Source organism: Notamacropus eugenii, chromosome 4 (assembly GCF_028372415.1).
Source record: "Notamacropus eugenii isolate mMacEug1 chromosome 4, mMacEug1.pri_v2, whole genome shotgun sequence".
NCBI classification, from domain to species: domain Eukaryota; kingdom Metazoa; phylum Chordata; class Mammalia; order Diprotodontia; family Macropodidae; genus Notamacropus; species Notamacropus eugenii.
In genome coordinates this window covers 200,772,750-200,792,768 of record NC_092875.1, presented here as the reverse complement: position 1 = coordinate 200,792,768, position 20,019 = coordinate 200,772,750, and the positions used below count along the sequence as shown (strand labels likewise).

The 20,019-nt window shown below is 39.2% G+C and overlaps 1 protein-coding gene across 6 annotated transcripts in view; it reads right to left on the bottom strand.

Moving 5' to 3' along the window:
* Positions 1–248: 248 nt before the first annotated feature.
* SLC66A2 (solute carrier family 66 member 2) overlaps positions 249–20,019 on the bottom strand; it is a 183,620-nt gene continuing 163,849 nt past the window's right edge. For 5 of the 6 annotated variants that reach the window (XM_072604037.1, XM_072604033.1, XM_072604036.1 and 2 more), the window contains one exon: positions 249–3,839. In XM_072604037.1, the coding sequence (XP_072460138.1) occupies positions 3,632–3,839 (208 nt within the window). In that variant the 3' untranslated portion in view covers positions 249–3,631. The remainder of the gene's footprint in view (positions 3,840–20,019) is intronic. The other variant, XM_072604038.1, reaches the window with a different exon arrangement.

Here is a 20,019-nt window from a genome sequence, read left to right as displayed (position 1 = left end):
ATCCCCAGTGCTTTAACACAATGCTTGGAAGCTTAATAAATGTTTGTTGATTGACAGAGTAGTATTGACCCTTTGTGGAAAAGCTGTGGGGAGGGCTGAGCTGAGTAGGTAGTCCAAGGGATGAGAGGAACAAGGGCAAGTCACAATCCTTTGAAGCCATCTTTATAGAGTGACTCAATGATCTCAGAAGTATTTTTCTCACTCTTAAAAGTTATATGAACCTGAAATTCACTTAAAAAAGCCCCACATTGAATTCATGTGTGTGTTTATTTAAAGTCACCAAAATCAACAAATACTGTGAACACTTCAGAATGTGTATCGTATAGTCAACAAAAAAGTGCCTGACGTCACTCACATGTTAGCTCTGAGGCAATTTACTGTTATAGACAGACATCTCTCTACATTTATTATTTTATTATTATGTAAAACCTAGTAACATTCTTAAAGCATCTTACAGGTCAAATGTCCAAGGGAGTTCATTCCCTGTACATACTTCAAGTGCTATTCCACTGCCCCGGCACCTAGGACCCTGAAGCCCCTTTGGAAAGAACACACTTGTCCATAGAGCTTTGGTTCAGACTGCAGACAAGTTAGTATCTGCAACAGAAAACACTTCCTCTGCACTGCAAAAGCAAAAAAAAAAAAACAAAACCAAAAAACCAAACCACTGCCATCTTCTTCTTAGTATTACCTGTTAGCAAGATATAGGTATTTAGAACACTTGGTCTTTTGTGTTTTACCTATTTCGTGAGCTTCAAATAACTAGTCTTTTGGGGGTTGAACAGAATAGAAAATAGCCCAGAACTAAATTCTGGCTATGACATGGCCACATAACAAGAATTCTAGGTAAGGACTGTCAACCAGTAATACTTGGCTGTACTCTGCACAGCCAGGCAGCAAAACACAGGGTGACAGTGTGTACACAAACAGGTGGATTCTGCCATGGTAGGAAGGTAAATTAACCTGGAAGTAGAGAAATCAGGTTAGTCAGGAGAACAGAACTGGAATAAGGAAGAAGCTGGGCAGGCAAAGATGTTCCTGGCCCACCGTGCCACCCATATGCCATCTTTTTAAGGTCACTTTGGGCATAAGAGCATACGGTACCAAACAAAATCAGTGGAGTTGGGCCCACAGCACTCCATGCCAGGCCACTGAAAGAACAGCATTCCTGAGTTTTAGGTATAATGAGTGTCACTGGCACAGAGTTCATTCCTGACATTAGACTGTAGTGAGACTGTGGCTTTGTCTAAGGCTTCCCCTCTCCCAGTAGCTTGTGCCACTGGACTTTCCTGAAGAACACAAATAACATGCTATGTGTGCCCGTCTGTGTGTGTAATGTCAAGCAGAAAAAAGAAAGAAAACAGACCTAAAAAAAAGCAAGTACATCCAAAGATGGGATTTAGCCATTATGTCTCCAAGGAGAAAGAGGTATGGATTCCCCTGGCCCTCCTAGGAAATAGGAGCCTTGAGGTCAAGCTTCACCAGAGAATGAAGTCACACAAGAGTCAACCCATCTGGAACTGTGTGGACTCTCTCTCTGTTAAGTGACTAACATTCAAACAGAAGAGGTCTGCAGACACAGTGCCTCACACACAGTAGGTACTCAGTGTTTCTTTGTCACTATTGAAAGTATGCCCCTTAATCTAGTTCAAAAGAGCATGGCATCAGCCAGCATGTAGACCCAGTGCAAAACACCACCTAGTACAAAGCAAGGCATTGGATGCTGTATCCCTTGAGCTCTTCCTGACCTAAAAAAGGATTGTCAAATGCCCAGAGGGGACTCCAGAAGTAAGGAAATCCTCATGTATACCCACAGCAGTGTTTAGTCTGGCAGTAAATAAAGTGGGTCTTAGGGACAAGGCCAGCAAAGAAACAACAATGCCCAAAAGTTTCAGTGCATCCTGGCACCCAAAGGTTCATTAGGTATGCCTGCCTCTGGGAACAACTGGTAGAGGCCAAGGGTAATTGGTGATGAAAATTACAAATCAGAAATCCATGGAAATGCTCCATTCCAAACACAAGCTCTCAGAAATCAACACCAACACTAGCCAAATAAATACATATGTGTGTGTATGTATGTGTGTGTGTATATATATATATATATATATATATATATATATATATATATATATAAAACTCATTATGTAGAACTTCTTTTCCATATATGTGTATATATATATATATATATATAGATACATGTATACATATACATGCATACATACATACACACACAGTCCAGGTACATAAAATTATTTGTCCCTCACTAACCTTCTCAGTGATCCTTCTGGCCTGCACTTAATACTGAATCCCTTTGGAAGAGCTGCAGACAAGAGAAGAATTGTCCAGCCATCAATTTTGACAGTATTTCCCTTGTATACTACAGGGAATCCATGTTCTCTTCCTTCAGGTCACAACTGATCACTGTTTGGCACTGCATTAGTTATTCTGTCAGCATGGACAGTGAGCTAACAGAGCTATTTTTTAAGTAAAGAAGATCTATGTGTCTTGATTTTTCAACCTAGGAATTATTGGCCACTCTGTCAGTATTTCTGGCCTTCCTCCTTTCCTACTGTCTATTATATCACAGGATCTCCTTCCACTCAAGGGCTGCCATCATGTAGCAGCAGCCCCAACTTCGAATAAGCCATGATCAGGATTGGCAAAGCTTACCCAATCTTGCCTCTCTTTTGCCAATCTTTCCTTGTCGCTGCCTGTGGCAGGAGGCAATCAACTTCCTCTGCTCCTACTCAGACCCAAGAAGGCAACTCCTCATCACCCTTAGCAACCTTCATAGCTACTATAAGGTCTCCAGGAAGTCAAAACAATTCCCTATCCTGTCCAGCAGTAAAGGAAATTAGAGCATATTGCCTTTAAAAGGTGACTAGTGCTTGTGTGCCAAATGGGGATTCAACCTTTGACAGAGAGATAACCTGTGCTTAGAGATGTGAACTTGAAACTGAATTTTAACTGCTTCCCCTTGAAAACTGAGATCATTTTTCTTTTTCTCTCTTTCATCTGGCTTTGCTGGCTATGGTGGCTGCTCCCCAGCACATCAAGAGAACTAGCTTTTCTAATGAGTACTCTACACTTAAATTCCAATGTGCATAATATTTATAAATATGTTAAGAATTCAGATCAGATATTTTTGTGGATGGTAGGTTTTTTTAAGGGGGGGGTAATGGGTAGAAAACTTTTTTTATCATTTAAAAAATTAAAACCCAGCCCTTGAAATATAAAATACATTTCCATATAAATGCTCATTTATGAGCATGCATACATAGTAATAATATACTGATGCTATTCTATTAAGAATAAGGCCCTTGAGGATGCATAAGGGAAAACCTATCAAAACCAAGACTTTTCAACATCCTCCCTGACTAGCAAGACTGAAATACAATAGATTATTAGAGGGAACCCTCAAGATACTGGACATTCATCTCCTCCCTCCTTTTCCTCATGTTTTTCCCCCTAATCCCACACAACCTCACCAGTGCCCCCAGTACATTTCCCAGTGCTCTTTTGCTTTGTTTGGAAGGAGGCAGCTGTATCTCCAGGTGCTTGCTGAGGAAAGCAGAACTGTCAGGCTGGTGTCCCCCTCAAATCATGGCAGGCATCCTTTCTCTCTCTCCCTTCAGAGGGCCTTTGCACTAACTGGGTGTGCTGCATGGGATGTTGGCTTCTGGGGGTAGTAGGTGTACAGGTAGACTTGAAGCAGGATGGCCATGTCCACCAGCACTTGCAGCAAACCACAGATGGAAAACTGGAAAGGGGCCTGATTCAGGATGAAGTAGACAGTCTTAAAGGTGTCACCACTGGTCCACATTAACACCATCTTGATGCTGTAAGGAAAACGACACACAATTGAAAGACAAATAAGAAAGACTATCTGGCTAGACATACAGAAAGACACTATGGGATTCCTTTTTAATAAAACAAGCTTCACTTTAAATTTAAATTCCTCTACTCTTCTTTGTAAAATCTATGAATTCATAGGGAACTTAGGATCACAGATTCAGACCTGCAAGGACCCCAAGAGTTAGTCCAGCTCCCTTCATTCCTTCAGAAATCAAGTGGCCTATCCATGGTCAAGCAATAGTACATTCAGGGCAGTGCCAGGATTCAAACACAGGGCTCTCTGAGTCCAAAGTATTATGCTTTCCATTGAATCCAGAGAATTCAGGCAAGGTGCTCCTTTTATAGATTATATGAGCCCATACTGGAATTATAGAAAGTTAGACTAAGAGAGAACCTTAAAGGTCAGGTCCAAACTGAGCCCCAAAGAAGTCACTGGATAGTGACATGACTAGCAGCGGCAGAGGCCTGGCTACTTGGTCCCAGGCCTTCTCCACTGAATCACACTCTTATGCTGTGTATAGGCTAGCGACTACAGTGGAAGGGGAATCTCATTTCTCATTGTTCAAACATCATACAGAGGACCTCATGGGATAATCAGGCTTTTGCCCAATGAAATAGGGAATAGCTAGAATTTTACACCAGGGGAGCCTACATTCCTACAAACTGCTTGGTAGCCTGGCTTCACAGAGTTTGAAAGCCCCAAAGGATTTTAGAAATCATTCAATGCCACACTCTCATTTTATAGATAAAGGAACATGAGGCCCAGAGAAATATTTAATTTGGAGTTGCTGTTTTTATTAAAATATGACCCATTTCCTCAATATAGGTAACTCCTAGAGAGGAATGCTTTCTGTATAGACAAGCATGTTCTCAACAATTCAGAACCTCAGAGAGTTGCCTGAGGCACAGAAGGGTGATGTGATATGTCTAGGTTTGCCCACTCAGTATGTGTCAGAGGCTGCACTTGAACACAGGAATTCCTGATTCCAAGACTGGCTCTTTATTCATGAACTACACTGTCTCTTGCTAAGATTACAAAGTTACTTATTAGTGGCAAATACAGAACTAGAAACCAGGCCTCCTAGGGCTGTAATTCCACCAAACTCTACCTAAATTTGCCTGATGTGTTGTGTGCACATTATTCTGTTTTCCTTATTAAGGCTAGTTTAAAGCCTCTCCTTATCTATCTAGCAAGTCCTCTTGAACCAGCCAGGTCAAGAGAGATCAATGAACATTGATATCAGTGAAGATCCTAGGGTAACTATCTTTTGGAAGCCCCTCTTGGTTATATATTCAATAATTATGTCCAATAATACTGGTAATAGCTAATGTTAATACAGCACTTTAATGTTTGCGAATCATTATACACATATCATCTCATCAATCTTCACAACAACCCTGTGAGATAGGTGCTATTATTATCTTCATTTTACAGATGAAGAAACTGAAACTGAAAGGTTGATTTGCCAATGTTCATGCAACTAGTAAGTGTCGGAGGCAGGATCTGAGCCTAGGTCTTTGGGACTCCAAAGCCAATTCTTGAATCACTAGTCAAGAGTCCATGGACATTTATTTAGCTACTACTATGTGACAGGCCTGTGCTAAAGACTGGGGAGACAGACAAGAAAAGACAGTCCCTGCCTTCAAGGAACTTACTACAGTCCTCTCATGGGGAAAGACAACACACAAAAGAGCTCTGGTGGGATAGAGGGGGTGCCCAGCATAGGGGGCTGGATGTTCCTGGAGTCAAAACAAACAGAGTAGCTGATGGAAAACGAAGAATAATCTGGAAGTTTGTGAGCCCTTTGTAAAGAGGGGCTTTGGGAGGAGTTTGTCACACTGTCCTCCATCTCTGCACCAAAGCAGTGCAGCACCCAGAACACTGAGAGGTTAGGTGACTTACCCTGGTTCACAAAGACAGTATGTGTCAAGAGGTGATAATGGAAGCCTTACCTTTCTGATTCAGAAGCCAGCTCTCAACTATGCTAAACAGTTTCCCCTACGAGCCCAGAGATCACAGACTTAAGATAAAGAAGATGGAATCAAATCCACCCATCTCATTATCATAGGTAGATAATATAGACAAACTTAGATTGAGATAGATAAAAGCATTTATTAAGTGCTTACTATGCCTGAGGGCTGCAAGGTGACACCGGAGACAGCACCAGCAGGAAGTTCAGATGTTCAAATGCAGCCTTAAGATATTTTTACTAGCTGTGTGACCACAGGGAAGTCATTTCACCCTATTCGCCTCAGTTTCCTCATCTGTAAAATGAGCTGGAGAAGGAAATGGCAAATCACTCCAATATCTTTGCCAAGAAAAACCTGAGTGGGGTGATGAGACTGAAATGAGTGAAAAACAAAAAATGCATGAGGCAGTGAGCTAAGCAAAAAATATACAAATTCAAGCAAGCAAGATAGATCCTGCCTTCAAGGGGCTTACATTCTAACCCTTAAAGAAGAGTCAGAAAGGCATGGGGGATTGCCCAACGAGTGCTGTGTAGGTCTAGAGAAAGTTGAAGTTCAAGGTTTCAGTGGGAGAGAGATGAGGATGGTAGCCTTACAGCAGCATATTGGGGAGATGGTAAAGAAGTAGTGTGAAGCCTCAGCTATTTTACAGATGAGAAAGCCGAGGTAAACAGAGGTCAAGTGACTTGCCACAGTTATACAACTGGTAAGTGTCTCTCAAGTCTTCCTGACTCCAATTCCATTTCCACAGCCACTACAAATAAATGCCTTATAAATGGCATGAACTCCTTACTTGCCCAAATGTCATTTACAAAACATTGGTTCTATATAAATTTATTGTTTAGTAGAAGTAGCTTAGTGAGAAAATGAAAATAAACGGCCTCATTTTTTTCATCTGAAATATACTTAAGTTAGATACAATTCCATTAAAAAGCTAAAGAGATTTGGTAAGAGCTGCCTTTTACTTATTGAATTCAGGCTGGGCAAGGAAGGAAGAGCAATTTCTCTTTCCAGGCAGCATCCCTTACTCCACTGTACCACAGAAAAAAGAGACTGGACACATTTACTGGCACCAAACCCGCCATAATAGAAGTATGCAGGGAGAGGAAAAGGCATCATATAACCAACAGGCAATCACAATCTGGTTCAATTAATGTTGGGAATTAAAAACCAAATTTTTTTTTTTTGTAATTTTCCTTTAGTCCTTTATGTTAACAAACATACACAAGGTTACTGAAAATATAGAAGAAAGAATACTAGATTTGGGGTCTAGAAGATACAAGTCTGAATTCTGGCTCTGATACTTCCTTGTGTCCTCTTGGGCAAGGCATTCCTCCTTCCCTGAGCTTCAGTTTTATTCAATCAAAAAAAAAAAAAAAAAAGACAAAAAGAAAAAGAGAGGAACTAGAATAAACAATCTCTAAATCCCCAAACCCTATTCATAAGAATACAACAACTTATACATTACTATGTCCAGTCCAATTCAATAAATATTAATTATTTTCTACATGCCAGGCACTACATCAAGTGCTTAGTGTTATAAAACAAACCCCTCCCTTCCCACAAAAAACCAAAAAACTGGTCTCTGGTACTTTCAGAGAAACCTGGAAAGACTTGTATGAATTGATCCAGAGTGAACTGAGCAGAGCCTGAATAATTTATACTGTAATAAGAGTTCTTACAGTAAAAAATATATATAAAGATAAAATTCTAAAAAACAAGAGCTCTGATCAACAAAATGATCAACCATTATTCCATGGGACTGGGAAGAAATCATGCTACACATCTCCAAACAGAGGTAAAGGACGAAAAATGTAGAATGCTGTACAGCTTTAAATTTTGCTGATATGAGAATTTGTTTTGTTTGACTGTGTATTTGTTACAAGGATTTTTCTTTTCTTTTTTTTTTTCTTTTGTAAGGGGGGTGCAGAATACGGGAGGAGAGGAAGCCTGGTGGAAGTGGGGGGGGGGGGGGGGAATGCATACTAGAAATACATACTAGCTAATTGAAAAACAAAATTTAATTATAAAAAATACAGTTGTTCTGAAGGTGCTATTTCTGTCTAATTCATGATTTGATATCTTTATAAACTGCAACATTAGTTAATGCATATTCAATAGTAATTCAATAGATATTTACTGAGTACCTATTATATGCAAGATACCTTGATAGGCACTATGGAAGCAACCTCCACTTTTCTTGATTGCTGTCCCCCCTCCAACTTCATCATATTCTACCTGCATACAACCACCATTATCACAATTTGACAATGAATTCTTCAAGGGAACCAGCAATGTTAATTTTCATCTTTGTATCTCCAGCACCTAATACAGCATCATGCAGGGCAGCTAGGTGGTGCAGTGGATAGAGCACCAGAGCAGAAGTCGGGAGGACCTGAGTTCAAGTGTCAGACACTTGACACTCACTAGCTGTGCGACCTTGGGCAAGTCACTTAACCCCAACTGCCTCATCCTGGGTCATCTCCAGTCATCCTGATGAATATCTGGTCACTGTATTCAGATGGCTTTGGAGAAGGGAGACTGGTAACCTGCACAGCCCTCCCTCACTCAAAACAAAGTCAAGTGCAAGTCATGTCATTATTTCTCTGATGGCATGGTCTTCTTCGGCAACGAAGGACAAACACATGGTATCTTGCACTTAGTAGGTTTCTCAAAATATTAGTAAATTGTAAGCTTTTTGAGGACAAGTGCTGTGCCTTCCATTAATTTCAATAAGGGAATGACAAATAAGTACACCAATAGGCAGCAGGAATGATTACTGTGATGTGCATGACTCCTACAAAATGCTATATGGAGCCAAGGGAAGGCGAGGTCCCACATGACGGAGGCTAAAGAGAACTAGGAAAGGTTTCACAGAAGCGACATCTGTGCTACACTGAAGGTATGAAGTAATTCAAGTGATAAAGATGGGTTATTTAACAAGCATTTAAGTGTATAGAGTAGACTATCAGGAGAAGGGTGTAAGGGAGGGAGATGCCAAGAAAACAATAGCTCAAAAAAGTATGATGTGTGTGGGGGAAGGGGAAAGTTGGGAAAGAAGAATGAAGTAAACAGTTTAGATTAGAGAATAAGAACTACAGCGTGGGGCTCTTACCCTATCAGGGTAATGAGATGCAAGCATTTTTATCCTCATTTAATAGATGTGGAAAGTAAGAGTCTGTAAGGTTAAACAGACTGGCTAAGATTACATAGCTAATAAGTGCCACAGACAGGATTCGAATCCTAAGGTTTTTTAATGACAAGTCTAACACTGTATCCCACTTTATCATATTGCTTCTAATTTGGAAAGAGCTTAGGATACAGTCTCTCCCTAGAAGAAGAGAACGGTAGGCTGGGCCTTGCATAGTCCCTAGAATAATATGCTTAGGAATTTGGAAGCTCCTTGCTTTAATAAATGCTGAATAAATGGAATATATCCAAATAGATGAAACTAAGCCCACAGGCACCTCCTTATATTTCTTAAACTGGAAACAAGCAATCATCAAATCTCAGAGACTAACTCACAGTGAATAAAAAAGTGGGCACAAAAGTGACCCCAGAAGTTTTAATTCAGAATTTAAGCTCCTACCAAGGAAAAACTCTGTTTTATTACATTCTGCAGAGCACCTAATCAGTCATATGGTCTCGCTTGGTAGATGTTTCATAAGGTCAGAGAAAAACTTTCCTAACTAGGATACAAAGTACTTTATTTTCTTCATGGACATGAAGATCTCTTCAAATGGTCTGAAAGAAGCACCCTTGTTCTAAAGAAAATCAACATATATATAGGATTTTAAATATCAAGGAAACAGAGGGGGTGTTTTACAGAACCTAAGACTTTGGACTTAAGATCTTTTCATATTCTGCATTAAAGTGAAGTTGTTAAAGCTGAGGTTTGTGAATCTGAGGGGTTTTTTTTTAAGTCTTTTTGATAACTGCAATTCTATATAATTGATTTCCTTTGATTGGGCTTTTAAAACTGTTCATAACCTGGACCCTTCCTACCTCTCCAGTCTTCTTACACTTTATTCCCTTCCATTTACTCTGCAATCCAGTAACACTGTGAAAGAAACTCTTTCTGCCAACTCTGGGACTATTCACTGGCTGTCCCTCATGCTTGGAACTCTAACCTTCCTCATCTCCACCTCCAAATCTCAGCTAAATGAACACATTTTTAAATGTATTCTGAGGCTTTCATACACTTCACCAGACTTCCAAATGGATCCCACTATACTATTACCAAAAAATGGCCAAGAACCCCTGAATTAGAGGAAGATACATATTAAAGAAGTAATGATATTGAAACCTATCTTCCCCAGCCAAAAGAGGAGAAACAATATGTTTCTAATAATAGTGAGAATTAAGTCAAGGAATCCTAAGAATGAACAAAAAACTTATTGCCCAAGGTGTGTGGCAGAAGTGAGATACAGGAGCTATAAAGTGCCAGTCACATGCTATAGAGCAGTCCACCATCCTAAATGATTACTCATCAAATGACAGCAATTCAGTCTACTACAGGACTTTTTTCCCCTTACGGGAAGAAGTATCTGCTTTTGTAATTAAAGCTAATGGAAAAATACAAGATTTGCTTTATAAAACCTCACTTCACAGTCAGTTTTATTGGTATGCATTAGAGGCACACATTATTCCTGCTTCAGAAATGACTTTATGTATCACACAGTCATGACCTTGTGCACTCTCTGCCTGTGATGCCACCATCCCCAGAGCCCTGTATCAGAAGACAAAGCACTTGTTACTTTTCTAGTCTAGCTGCATTCTAGTCTTCATTCCATGTGACTAACAGAGCTGCTCTTTTAATCATATGTAACATGGGCATAGACCAAAGAAAACGTCCTAAGTGAGTTCTGGTTGACAGAAAATACAAAAATATTTTGCTTGTCCACTATATTGAAGAAATCATTGTGAATTCCTAGCTCCACCACAGACACAGATGATTGGAACAGAAAGCAGACTGTCTTTAAAACAATAGTAACTGTAATATCTGTGCTCAAAAACAATAGTCCCCAAACTTTCTTGGTAATACACTGTCAACATGAGTAGATTTACTTATTTATCAATTATATGCATGTACTACTAATACATTATAAAAATTCACCCAAAAATAAAATGTAAAATGAATACAATTAAAATGAAGTAATAGTTGATGCTAGAGTACATAAAGAGCTACTAAGGTTTATTAAGTAAGAGAGCAACCTGGTCACACCTGGGTTTTAGGAAAATCATTTTGATAGTTGTGAAAAGGATAGAATGGAGTGGAAAAAGAATTGAGGCAAAGAGAAGTAGTGGTTATGTGGGTACAAAAGTGACAAATGACAGAGATGTGGAGGCAAAAACAACAAGATTTAGAAACTTATTGGCTATGTAGTGTAAGGGAGAGCATGGAGCTGGATGACACCAAAGTCCAACAGACATCTTAAACTTAACATATCTGAAGTGGAATTTATTATTTCTACATACACCTCTCCCCAAAACCTCCCTGCCTTCTTAACTTCATTATTATTGAGGGCACCACCATACTTCTCAGTCATTTAGCCTCAAAACCTACGTGTCATCTCAGCTCCTCACTCTGTCTCTCTCTCAATCTCTTATTGAAGCTGTTTCAATTTTTGATGATGTTCAGTCATGTCCAACTCTTTATGACTCCATCTGGAGTTTTCTTTGGCAAAGATGCTGGAGTGGTTTGCTATTTCCTTCTCCAGGTCATTTTGCAAATGTGGAGACTGTGGCAAATGGGGTTAACTGACTTGGCCAGGATCACAGATCTTCCTGATTCCAAGCCTAACTGCCCCTCAATATAATTACCTCTCTAATATAGAACTCCCTTGAACGAAGGGGGGGTTCTATTTTTTTCTTTTCTTACTACAATAGAAACCCTACATTGTTGTCAAGGCATCTCAATTTTACCTTGAACAATTCTTTCCTGATACCACTGCTACCCTAGTATAGAGTTTCATCACCTCACAACTGGATAAATACAATATGCTGCTTGGTGGTTTCCCTGCCATGAATCAGTCTCTTTCATCTGTCTCTCGGTATCTCTTTGTCTTCCCCCCACTCCAGTCCATTCTCCACTCAGCTGTCAAAGTGATTTTCCTAAAGTGCAGGTCTGACCACAATTCAACTTCACTGGTTCCTTATCACCTTCAGGATGAAATATAAAATCCTTGATTGGGCTTTTAAAACTGTTCATAACCTGGACCCTTCCTACCTCTCCAGTCTTCTTACACTTTATTCAATTTCATTTACTCCGCAATCCAGTAACACTGTGAAAGACACTCTTTTTGCCAACTCTGGGACTATTCACTGGCTGTACCTCATGCTTGGAACTCTAACCTTCCTCATCTCCACCTCCAAATCTGTTAAAATTTTACCTTCTCCAGGAAGTCTTTCCTAACCCCCTTACTTCTACTACCTTCTCTCTGCTGATTATTTCCAATTTATCCTGAAGGTAGCTTGTTTGTAAATAATTGTTGGTATGTTGCCTCCCCCATGGGACTAAGCTCTCTGAGATCAGGGACTCTCTTTTGTCTTTCTTTGAATGCACAATGCCTGGTACATAATAAATAAACCCTTAATACGTCTTTATTGACTGACTGACTTAGGTAACAAACTTGGGTGCCTGGAAACATGGCTGTAACCCTCAACAAAAATTGCAAAATTCAGAAAAGTAGTGGGTTTGGGGGGAAAATAAGGCAATGAGATCTAAGATACGTAACATAAGCAAACCATGCCAGCTCATCCTGTGAGACTCGCTTTGTTCCACCTAAAATGGAAAGGGATCAGAGACACAGGGTTGTAATCACCTCAGAGTTCTCTGAAGAATGCCTGACATAGTCACTGTGCAATCAGCAATTGGTGTGCTGAAGGTGGGAGACTTTTCCCAATGGCACCTGGGCAGCTACTGCTATGGAGGTCCAGTAGTTAGGTTCTAAGTGTCCTGTGAAGACTACTCCTAGCTCAGAAGATGGAAAATTGAAAACTTATACAATGAGAGGAGGAAGCCTAAGTAAGAAAAAGTTGGGGACAACTGAAAGTATGATTGTATCACAAACTAGCTGTCATGGGCAGGGTAGTCACATGGAAACCACATCCTCCAACTGGCTGGTCACATACCCCTTGAAGTCCACTGGCTTAAATGGTTTTAATACAGTCACCACCTGGGAATCAGCTTAATGTTCTTCATGTGGTAACAGACAAGCTCCCTTTCAACCAGTATATGGGACTTTCAGTGTCCATAAAGCAGTAGAGCGCTATATACCCAGGTCAACTATTCGCCTACTATGGAATTCTGCAGTGGCAATTTCTCATTGGAATGCTAGTTTCCTTGCTTTTCCTAACAAAGCAGCATCTTGCCATCTGACAGTAACCTGACCCTGCTTCTGTCAAGTATTTAGATCATTACACTCTGAGATTTTCAGTTAGGTGATCATGAAATTCAAATAAGGAAAACTGTGTTCACAAGTTGCACCTTTTAAATAATAAAATGGAGCAAAAAAATCTTTTCTCAAGAATATAAGAATACAGAACTGAACCTAGCTGTTTTAAAATTAAGTATGGGGACCTGGGACAGAGAGTAGAGTAGGGTGGAGCTGAGATAATGGGATACTATCCCAGGCAGCCTATGTGCCTCAGTGACAATGCCATTTTTTAAAAAATGGCAACAAATACCATTCCAGCTGTTTTTTTCTGAAGGGAATTTCTTTGTAGAACCAGTCACATTAGAAAAGACAAACAGCTTTAGAATTGAGAGCAGAATTATGCAGCTGTATTGGAGAACAAAATTAGGGGAAAATGGCCAACAGAACACTGCAGAAATGGGATAAAACAACCTACTGAGATTTAATAAAACCAACAGCTGTGACTATAAACTGGATCCCACAAGAAGCATCATGAACAACACAAACATAAGGGTTCAAAGTGGGGCTTAAACCAAAGTATATCCCCAAGAGAGAAGATGTAGGCAATTAGGCAAATAATAAACCAAAGAGGATACATTCACACCACCAGCCAACTGCTAAACAACATCACCCATGAAACAAGACAGACTTGGCAGGAATCCTTGTGTTAGCTGGTGCTTTCTATAGCTGGGGTCTCTCTACTTTTAGAAGGCACAAAGCCAAATTTGCATAGCAGTCACAAAGACAACAATCACAAAGAAGCAACTGGGACTCACAAGTAAAGGTGTAAAAGACCTGGGTATATTTGGTGGCATCTCTGCCAACAGACAGGCTGCCAGTCAGTGCCTGAAGATGAATCATTCCAGAATACACAGCAGCAAGGATTACCCTTGTTGTTACATAAAATCATGTCTCAAGGAAGTTAAATCCTCAAGAGACATAAAACTTTACGCTTCAAGGTACGCATCCCAACCAATACACAATAAGAAACATTTCCCCACTGAAATAAGTAGTTACTACCATCTAGCCAATCCAACTACTGACAAAAATTTACAGGAATTTAAAATGCTATCTAATAAGACTTAAAATATTACTTCTCTAGGATTTTTACTCGCCCCTCAAATTACACCCCAAAATTAAAATCAGAGAAGCCCAAAACTGGAAGGGATGTCAAAGGTCAACTAGTATAGGATATACTTAAATAAGAATCCTCCCTATAGTAAGACAGGCCTTCCTTTCCTTGAAGATCTCTAGTGTAGAGTGGGGACACTTGGTATCTTTTTTTTCAGAGGCAGCTATGTGGCCTTGGAGTAAAGAAGAATTGAGTTCAAATCCTGCCTTAGATACTTTCCAACTGTGAAGTTAATCAAGTCACTTAACCACTCCTGGTTTCCACTTTCTGGTCTGTAAAAACTGGTGTAGAACAATAGCACCTATCTCTCAAGGTTCTTGTAAGGATAAAATGAGATAACAGTAACTTAATATGTATTAAGTATCTATTGTGTGCCAGGCACTGTACAAAGCACCGGGAATACAAAGAAAGGCCAAACAAAGTTCCTGTTCTCACAGAGCTCAGAGTCTAACAGAGGAGACAACATGCAAACCACTACTTAACAAACAAAATAGACAGACAGGTAAGACACTACCATTAAGTGGCATCAGGAAAGGTGTGGTATAGATGGTGGGATTTTAGCTGGACTTAAAGCTAGGGAAGCCAAGAGGCAGAGATAAGGTGGGAGAGCATTCCAGACACAGAGGATGGCCAGTGAAAATGCCAAGAGTAGGGAGATGGAAGGTCTCAAGGAAGAGCAAGAAGGCCAGCGTCCCTGGATCACAGAGTAGGTAGGGATGTAAGGTGTAAGAAGACTGGGGGTGGGGTGGGGGGGTGAGACAAGTTATAAAGAACTTCGAAGCCTTTGCAAAAGCATCATATGTAATAGGGGTAAGCTAGAAGCATTTCCAATAAGATTGTGGTGAAACAAGGATGTCCACTATCACTATTATTATTCAATATGGTACTACTAGCAACATTAGCTTTAGCAATAAGAGAAGAAAAAAATTGAAGAAATTAGAATAGGCAAAGAAGAAACAAAGCTATCACTCTTTGAAGATGATATGATGATATACTTAGAGAATCCTAAAGATTCAAGTAAAAAACTATGTGAAATAATAAACAACTTTAGCAAAGTTGCAGGATATAAAATAAACCCACATAAATCATCAGCATTTCTATATATTACTAACAAAGGCCAACAGGAAGAGATAAAAAGAGAAATTCCATTTAAAGTTGCTACAGACATTAAAAAATATTTGGGAGTCTCTAGCGTAGAGTGTCTACTACACTCCACTCTTTAGTAGACTCTTCTACTAAAACAAACCCAGGTACTATATGAACATAATTACAACACATTTTTCACACAAATAAAGCCAGATCTAAATAACTGGAAAAAACATTAGTTGCTCATGGGTAGGCTGAGCTAATATAATAAAAATGAAAATTCTACCTAAATTAATTTACTTATTCAGTGCCATACCAATCAAACTCAAAATGCTAGCTACTAGTTTTACCCTGAGGCAGCCTATTTACTTTGGGTTAGCTCTGATTCCTTATACCAAGTCTAAATCTGCTTCCTTAAAACTTTCATCCACTGCTAAGCAGAGCAAGTTTAATTCTTCTTATACGTAACTACCCTTCAAATACTTGAAGACAGCTATTATATCCTCCTTGCCTCTCCCCTCTCACTATCCACATACTCACACCTCTACCACAGACTAAACATTCCTAGTTCTTTTCACTGATCCTGATAAATGATCTCAAGGCCTTCCCTTCACAAACCTCATCATACCTCCATGGACATTACAGAGCTCATCAATGACAGACCCATATACTCAACTCAATCCTAAGATTTGCCCTGCCTTAATTATTAATTTTTTTTATTTAGAGTAATTTGTTTTCTTTTCATTTCCAAGGATTATCATGGTTAACTTTTTAAAATCCTAACTTCTAGAAGCCAAGATGGTGAAATAAGCAGAAAATCACTGTAACTGTCCCATATTTACCTCCAAACAACCACAAAACAGCATCCCAGAACAAATCCTGGGACAGCAAACCCAATAGAAAGTTGGGATGGAACAGTCTATTTTAGCTCAGGAAACTTGGAGAATCATCATGAAAGGTCCATATCACTTGGGTAAAAGGGGAGCATAGTCCAGGACAGGAAGCATCCCAGCAAGGCAGTAAGTCCCACCTCATCAAACCAGCAGGAGATCCTGAGCCCTAGTGTGGTAGAGCAGGCAATCACCAACACCAGGACACCCCACATGCCTTAAAATAGCTAATGGAACCTGCAGACTCTAGCACCAAGAACCACCATGTGTTTCAACGCAGCTCCCAGCATAAAGGCATCTTCCAGCTGCTGGACCTCTGTGTGCTTTGGCACACCCCAGGTAGGAAGGCATCCTCCAGCAGCTGGACCTCCACATGCTTCAGTGTAGCTTCAAGGAAACACAGAAAAACCTCACATGGCCTCAGCACATGCCAGACACCACCTCTACGCAGCACGAGGTAAGCTGCCAAACTCCTACAGCCATCAGAACCTGAGAAATCAGGGCACAAAACCAGTGACCAGGCTCCTGACTTCGAAGAAGGTCAAGAAGCACAAGAAGCTTGAGACAGTGTTCCCTGTGCTCTAGCAGGAGGGCTCAACTTTAAAAGCCATGAAATAGGCCAAAAAATTAGCAAGAAGCAAAAGCAACATTGATCACAGAAAGTTACTATGATGACAGGGAAGATCAAAACACAAACTCAGAAGCGGACAACATTGTCAATATACCCTCATCTCAAAAGAAAATATGAATTGGTCTCAAACCCAAAAAGACTTCTTGGAAGAGCTCACGATGAATTTTAAAAGTTGAATAAGAGAAGCAGAAGAAAAATTGGGAAAAGAAATGAGAGGTCTAATAGGAGTCAGCAGCTTGGAAAAGGAAGGACAAAAATTGACAGAAGAAAACAATTCCTTAAAAAAGTTTTAAAAATCCCTTTCCTATCTTTCCTCCTACCCCATACCTCCAACCTAGAAGATTGAGAATCTACCCTTACTCTCATTCCTTTCTACTAAGCCACCACGACCCTCGTTACCTCTAGCCTGGACTATTAGAATAGCCTTCTGATTCTGGAAAGTAATTTGGAACTACACCCCTTTCCCCTGCCAAGTAAGTAAATTGGGCAGCCCCTATGATCCAGCAATGCCTCACAACTAGGCATACACTACAAAGAGATCAGAGAGAGAAAGAGAGATCTTAGATTACAAAAATATTTATGGCAACATTTTTCATATGGGTTATGGTAAAGTACTGGAAAGAAAATGCCAATAATTGGGAACAGTTGAACAACTATGGTATGAATGCAATATTATGATGTTGTAAGAAATGACAAAAGGGAAAAAGCTTCAGAGAAACTTGTATGAACTTGTAATTAAGACTTATATGAACTGATATAAACTCAAAACTATCTATACAATGAAAATAGTGTAAAGGAAAACAACTTGAAAAACCTAAGAATTCTGAACAATGCAATGACTAATCAGAACTTCAGAAAATGATGGGTAAACATGCTTCCCATGTCCTGGCAGATGGGTGAACTCTAGGCAGATAATGAGTTACATTTTCAGTATATTGATACTCAATAGGAACTTTCCCCCACCAAATTAAGCAGTTACTACTATCAAGTCAACTTTATCAATGTATAAATTTAGTTTGTTTTTTCTGTACTTAGTTGTTACAAGCAGTAGGTTTAGGGGGCAATGGGGATAGGAAGAGTTGCAAAACAGAAATTGTAATGATACCCAAAAAAAGAATGTGCATGTTTGACATGTTCATAATTTTAAAAAATTTATTGCCACACAATTGAAATTCTTCTAGTCCTTTTATATCTAGTCAATTTTCACACACACACAAAAACAAAACCTCTTTCCTACATTTAATCTCTACTCTCCCTCATTTACTTCTATCTCTTTCTATCTCTTTCATCTCTCAGGGCAAATAACAGTAAAGAAGTGGGCGAAGCAAAGAAATAGGTATACTGCTATTCTGTGCAGATTCTAATTTTATAAGAGACATCATAGAGAAAAGCAGCACAAGAACACTAGATATGCTTCTTCATTTCCTCTATCTTTACAATCTATATTAATTAATAATAGCTTACATTTATATAGGCTTTTAAGTTTGAAAAATACTTTATAAATCTTACCTCATCTGATCTCATTTTCAAAGATACTTATGTACTTTCACCCCACAAAAACACTCAAATTAAGACATTTTTCACATTAAAACTCTTGTGGTTAAAGGCCACGACTTTAATACTTTCCTTCTCCCCCTGTAAACATCTATTATAGTAAAGTTTCCTCTAAGGCAAATCACCATCATGGCTCAAAAATTCTAGAGAATAAATTTACCAATTCTGTGATGATAAACACTCTGAAGTTTATAGGTAAGTGATAAATGAGGATATCTGATGTATTCAGCTGTCAAAGGTAAGATTAACATCAATTCATACAAAAATAAACATTCCGCATTTCTTTTTCAGTCTCCAAAGAATCCTCAGCTCACATAAACTGGATCTCTGCATTATTCAACTGTGTTAAGTAAAGTTGTCATTATTTTGGCTGCTCATTTTCCTTTTTCATCCAGTGTTGTCTTTTTTTTTTTTTTTATGTCTGTGGCCTGAGCTGTAATTTAAGTCGTAATTTAATGTTAATGTCCAGTCATTTCTAAATCTTGCCAGACAACTAAATTATGAAAGAGCCCGTAGCCCATGTACACGGAACAGAGCAAATGTATAGAGAACAAAAGATGAATGCAAATCATTAAAAAAGAAAGATATAATTGTTGGGGGAGCTCTTATGGACATTTAGCTATATCTTTGCAGCTCTCCTCAATGTTCAAACTATGACTGCAAACCAAGGCAGATTTAGCAGTCACTTAACTCTCAAATTATAGGCACTTTGTGATTCAAACAAAACGCTACCAAAGCAGCTTCTATCATGACAAATTCACATTTAGTAGCTAGAAATCTCAGAATAGAATTATCTCACTTGGTAGTTACTAGGCATTCATTTTCCCAGCACCAGATTATACTACAAAGTTTTCAAATGTTTTCATCAAAAGGAACTCAAACCAAACTTCCTGAGCTTGGAATCAACAGCTTTAATTTTTTAATTACAAAACTGAGTAAAGCCAAGAGTCACTCTGTCCAGCAGGCATCTGGTGATATTTCAGTGCCTGGGAAACTAAACTAGTGGGCACTGAGGGAATAAGGCATGAGGGTACAGATCTGTATAATAACAACAGTACTGGTAACAATAATAACCCCCATTTTCCTTGGTGCTTTATTTAAGATTTTTACAATAACACATGAAGTCAGTAATCCAAGAATAATTCTTCTTTTTCTCCATCTCCTTCTTCTTCCTTCTCCTCCTCCTTCTCTCTCTCTCTTTTTTTTTTTTACAGATGAAGAAACAAAGAAACAAAGAAAATTAAGAGATTTGTCAATGATCATAAAGCTAGAAAGTATAAGAATTGTAGTATCAGGTTTTCTAACCCCAAAATCCAGCACTCATTTCATTATACCTAACTGCCTTTCTAACTAACCAATATAATAACTAACTAGGCCAAGGAAGAGAACATGGGCCATGAGCAGGGGGATTGAGGGTAATATGGAAGTCTCTAGTCCACCATCAGTTAGCTAAGGAAGAATGACAATTGAAACTGCTACTCTAGA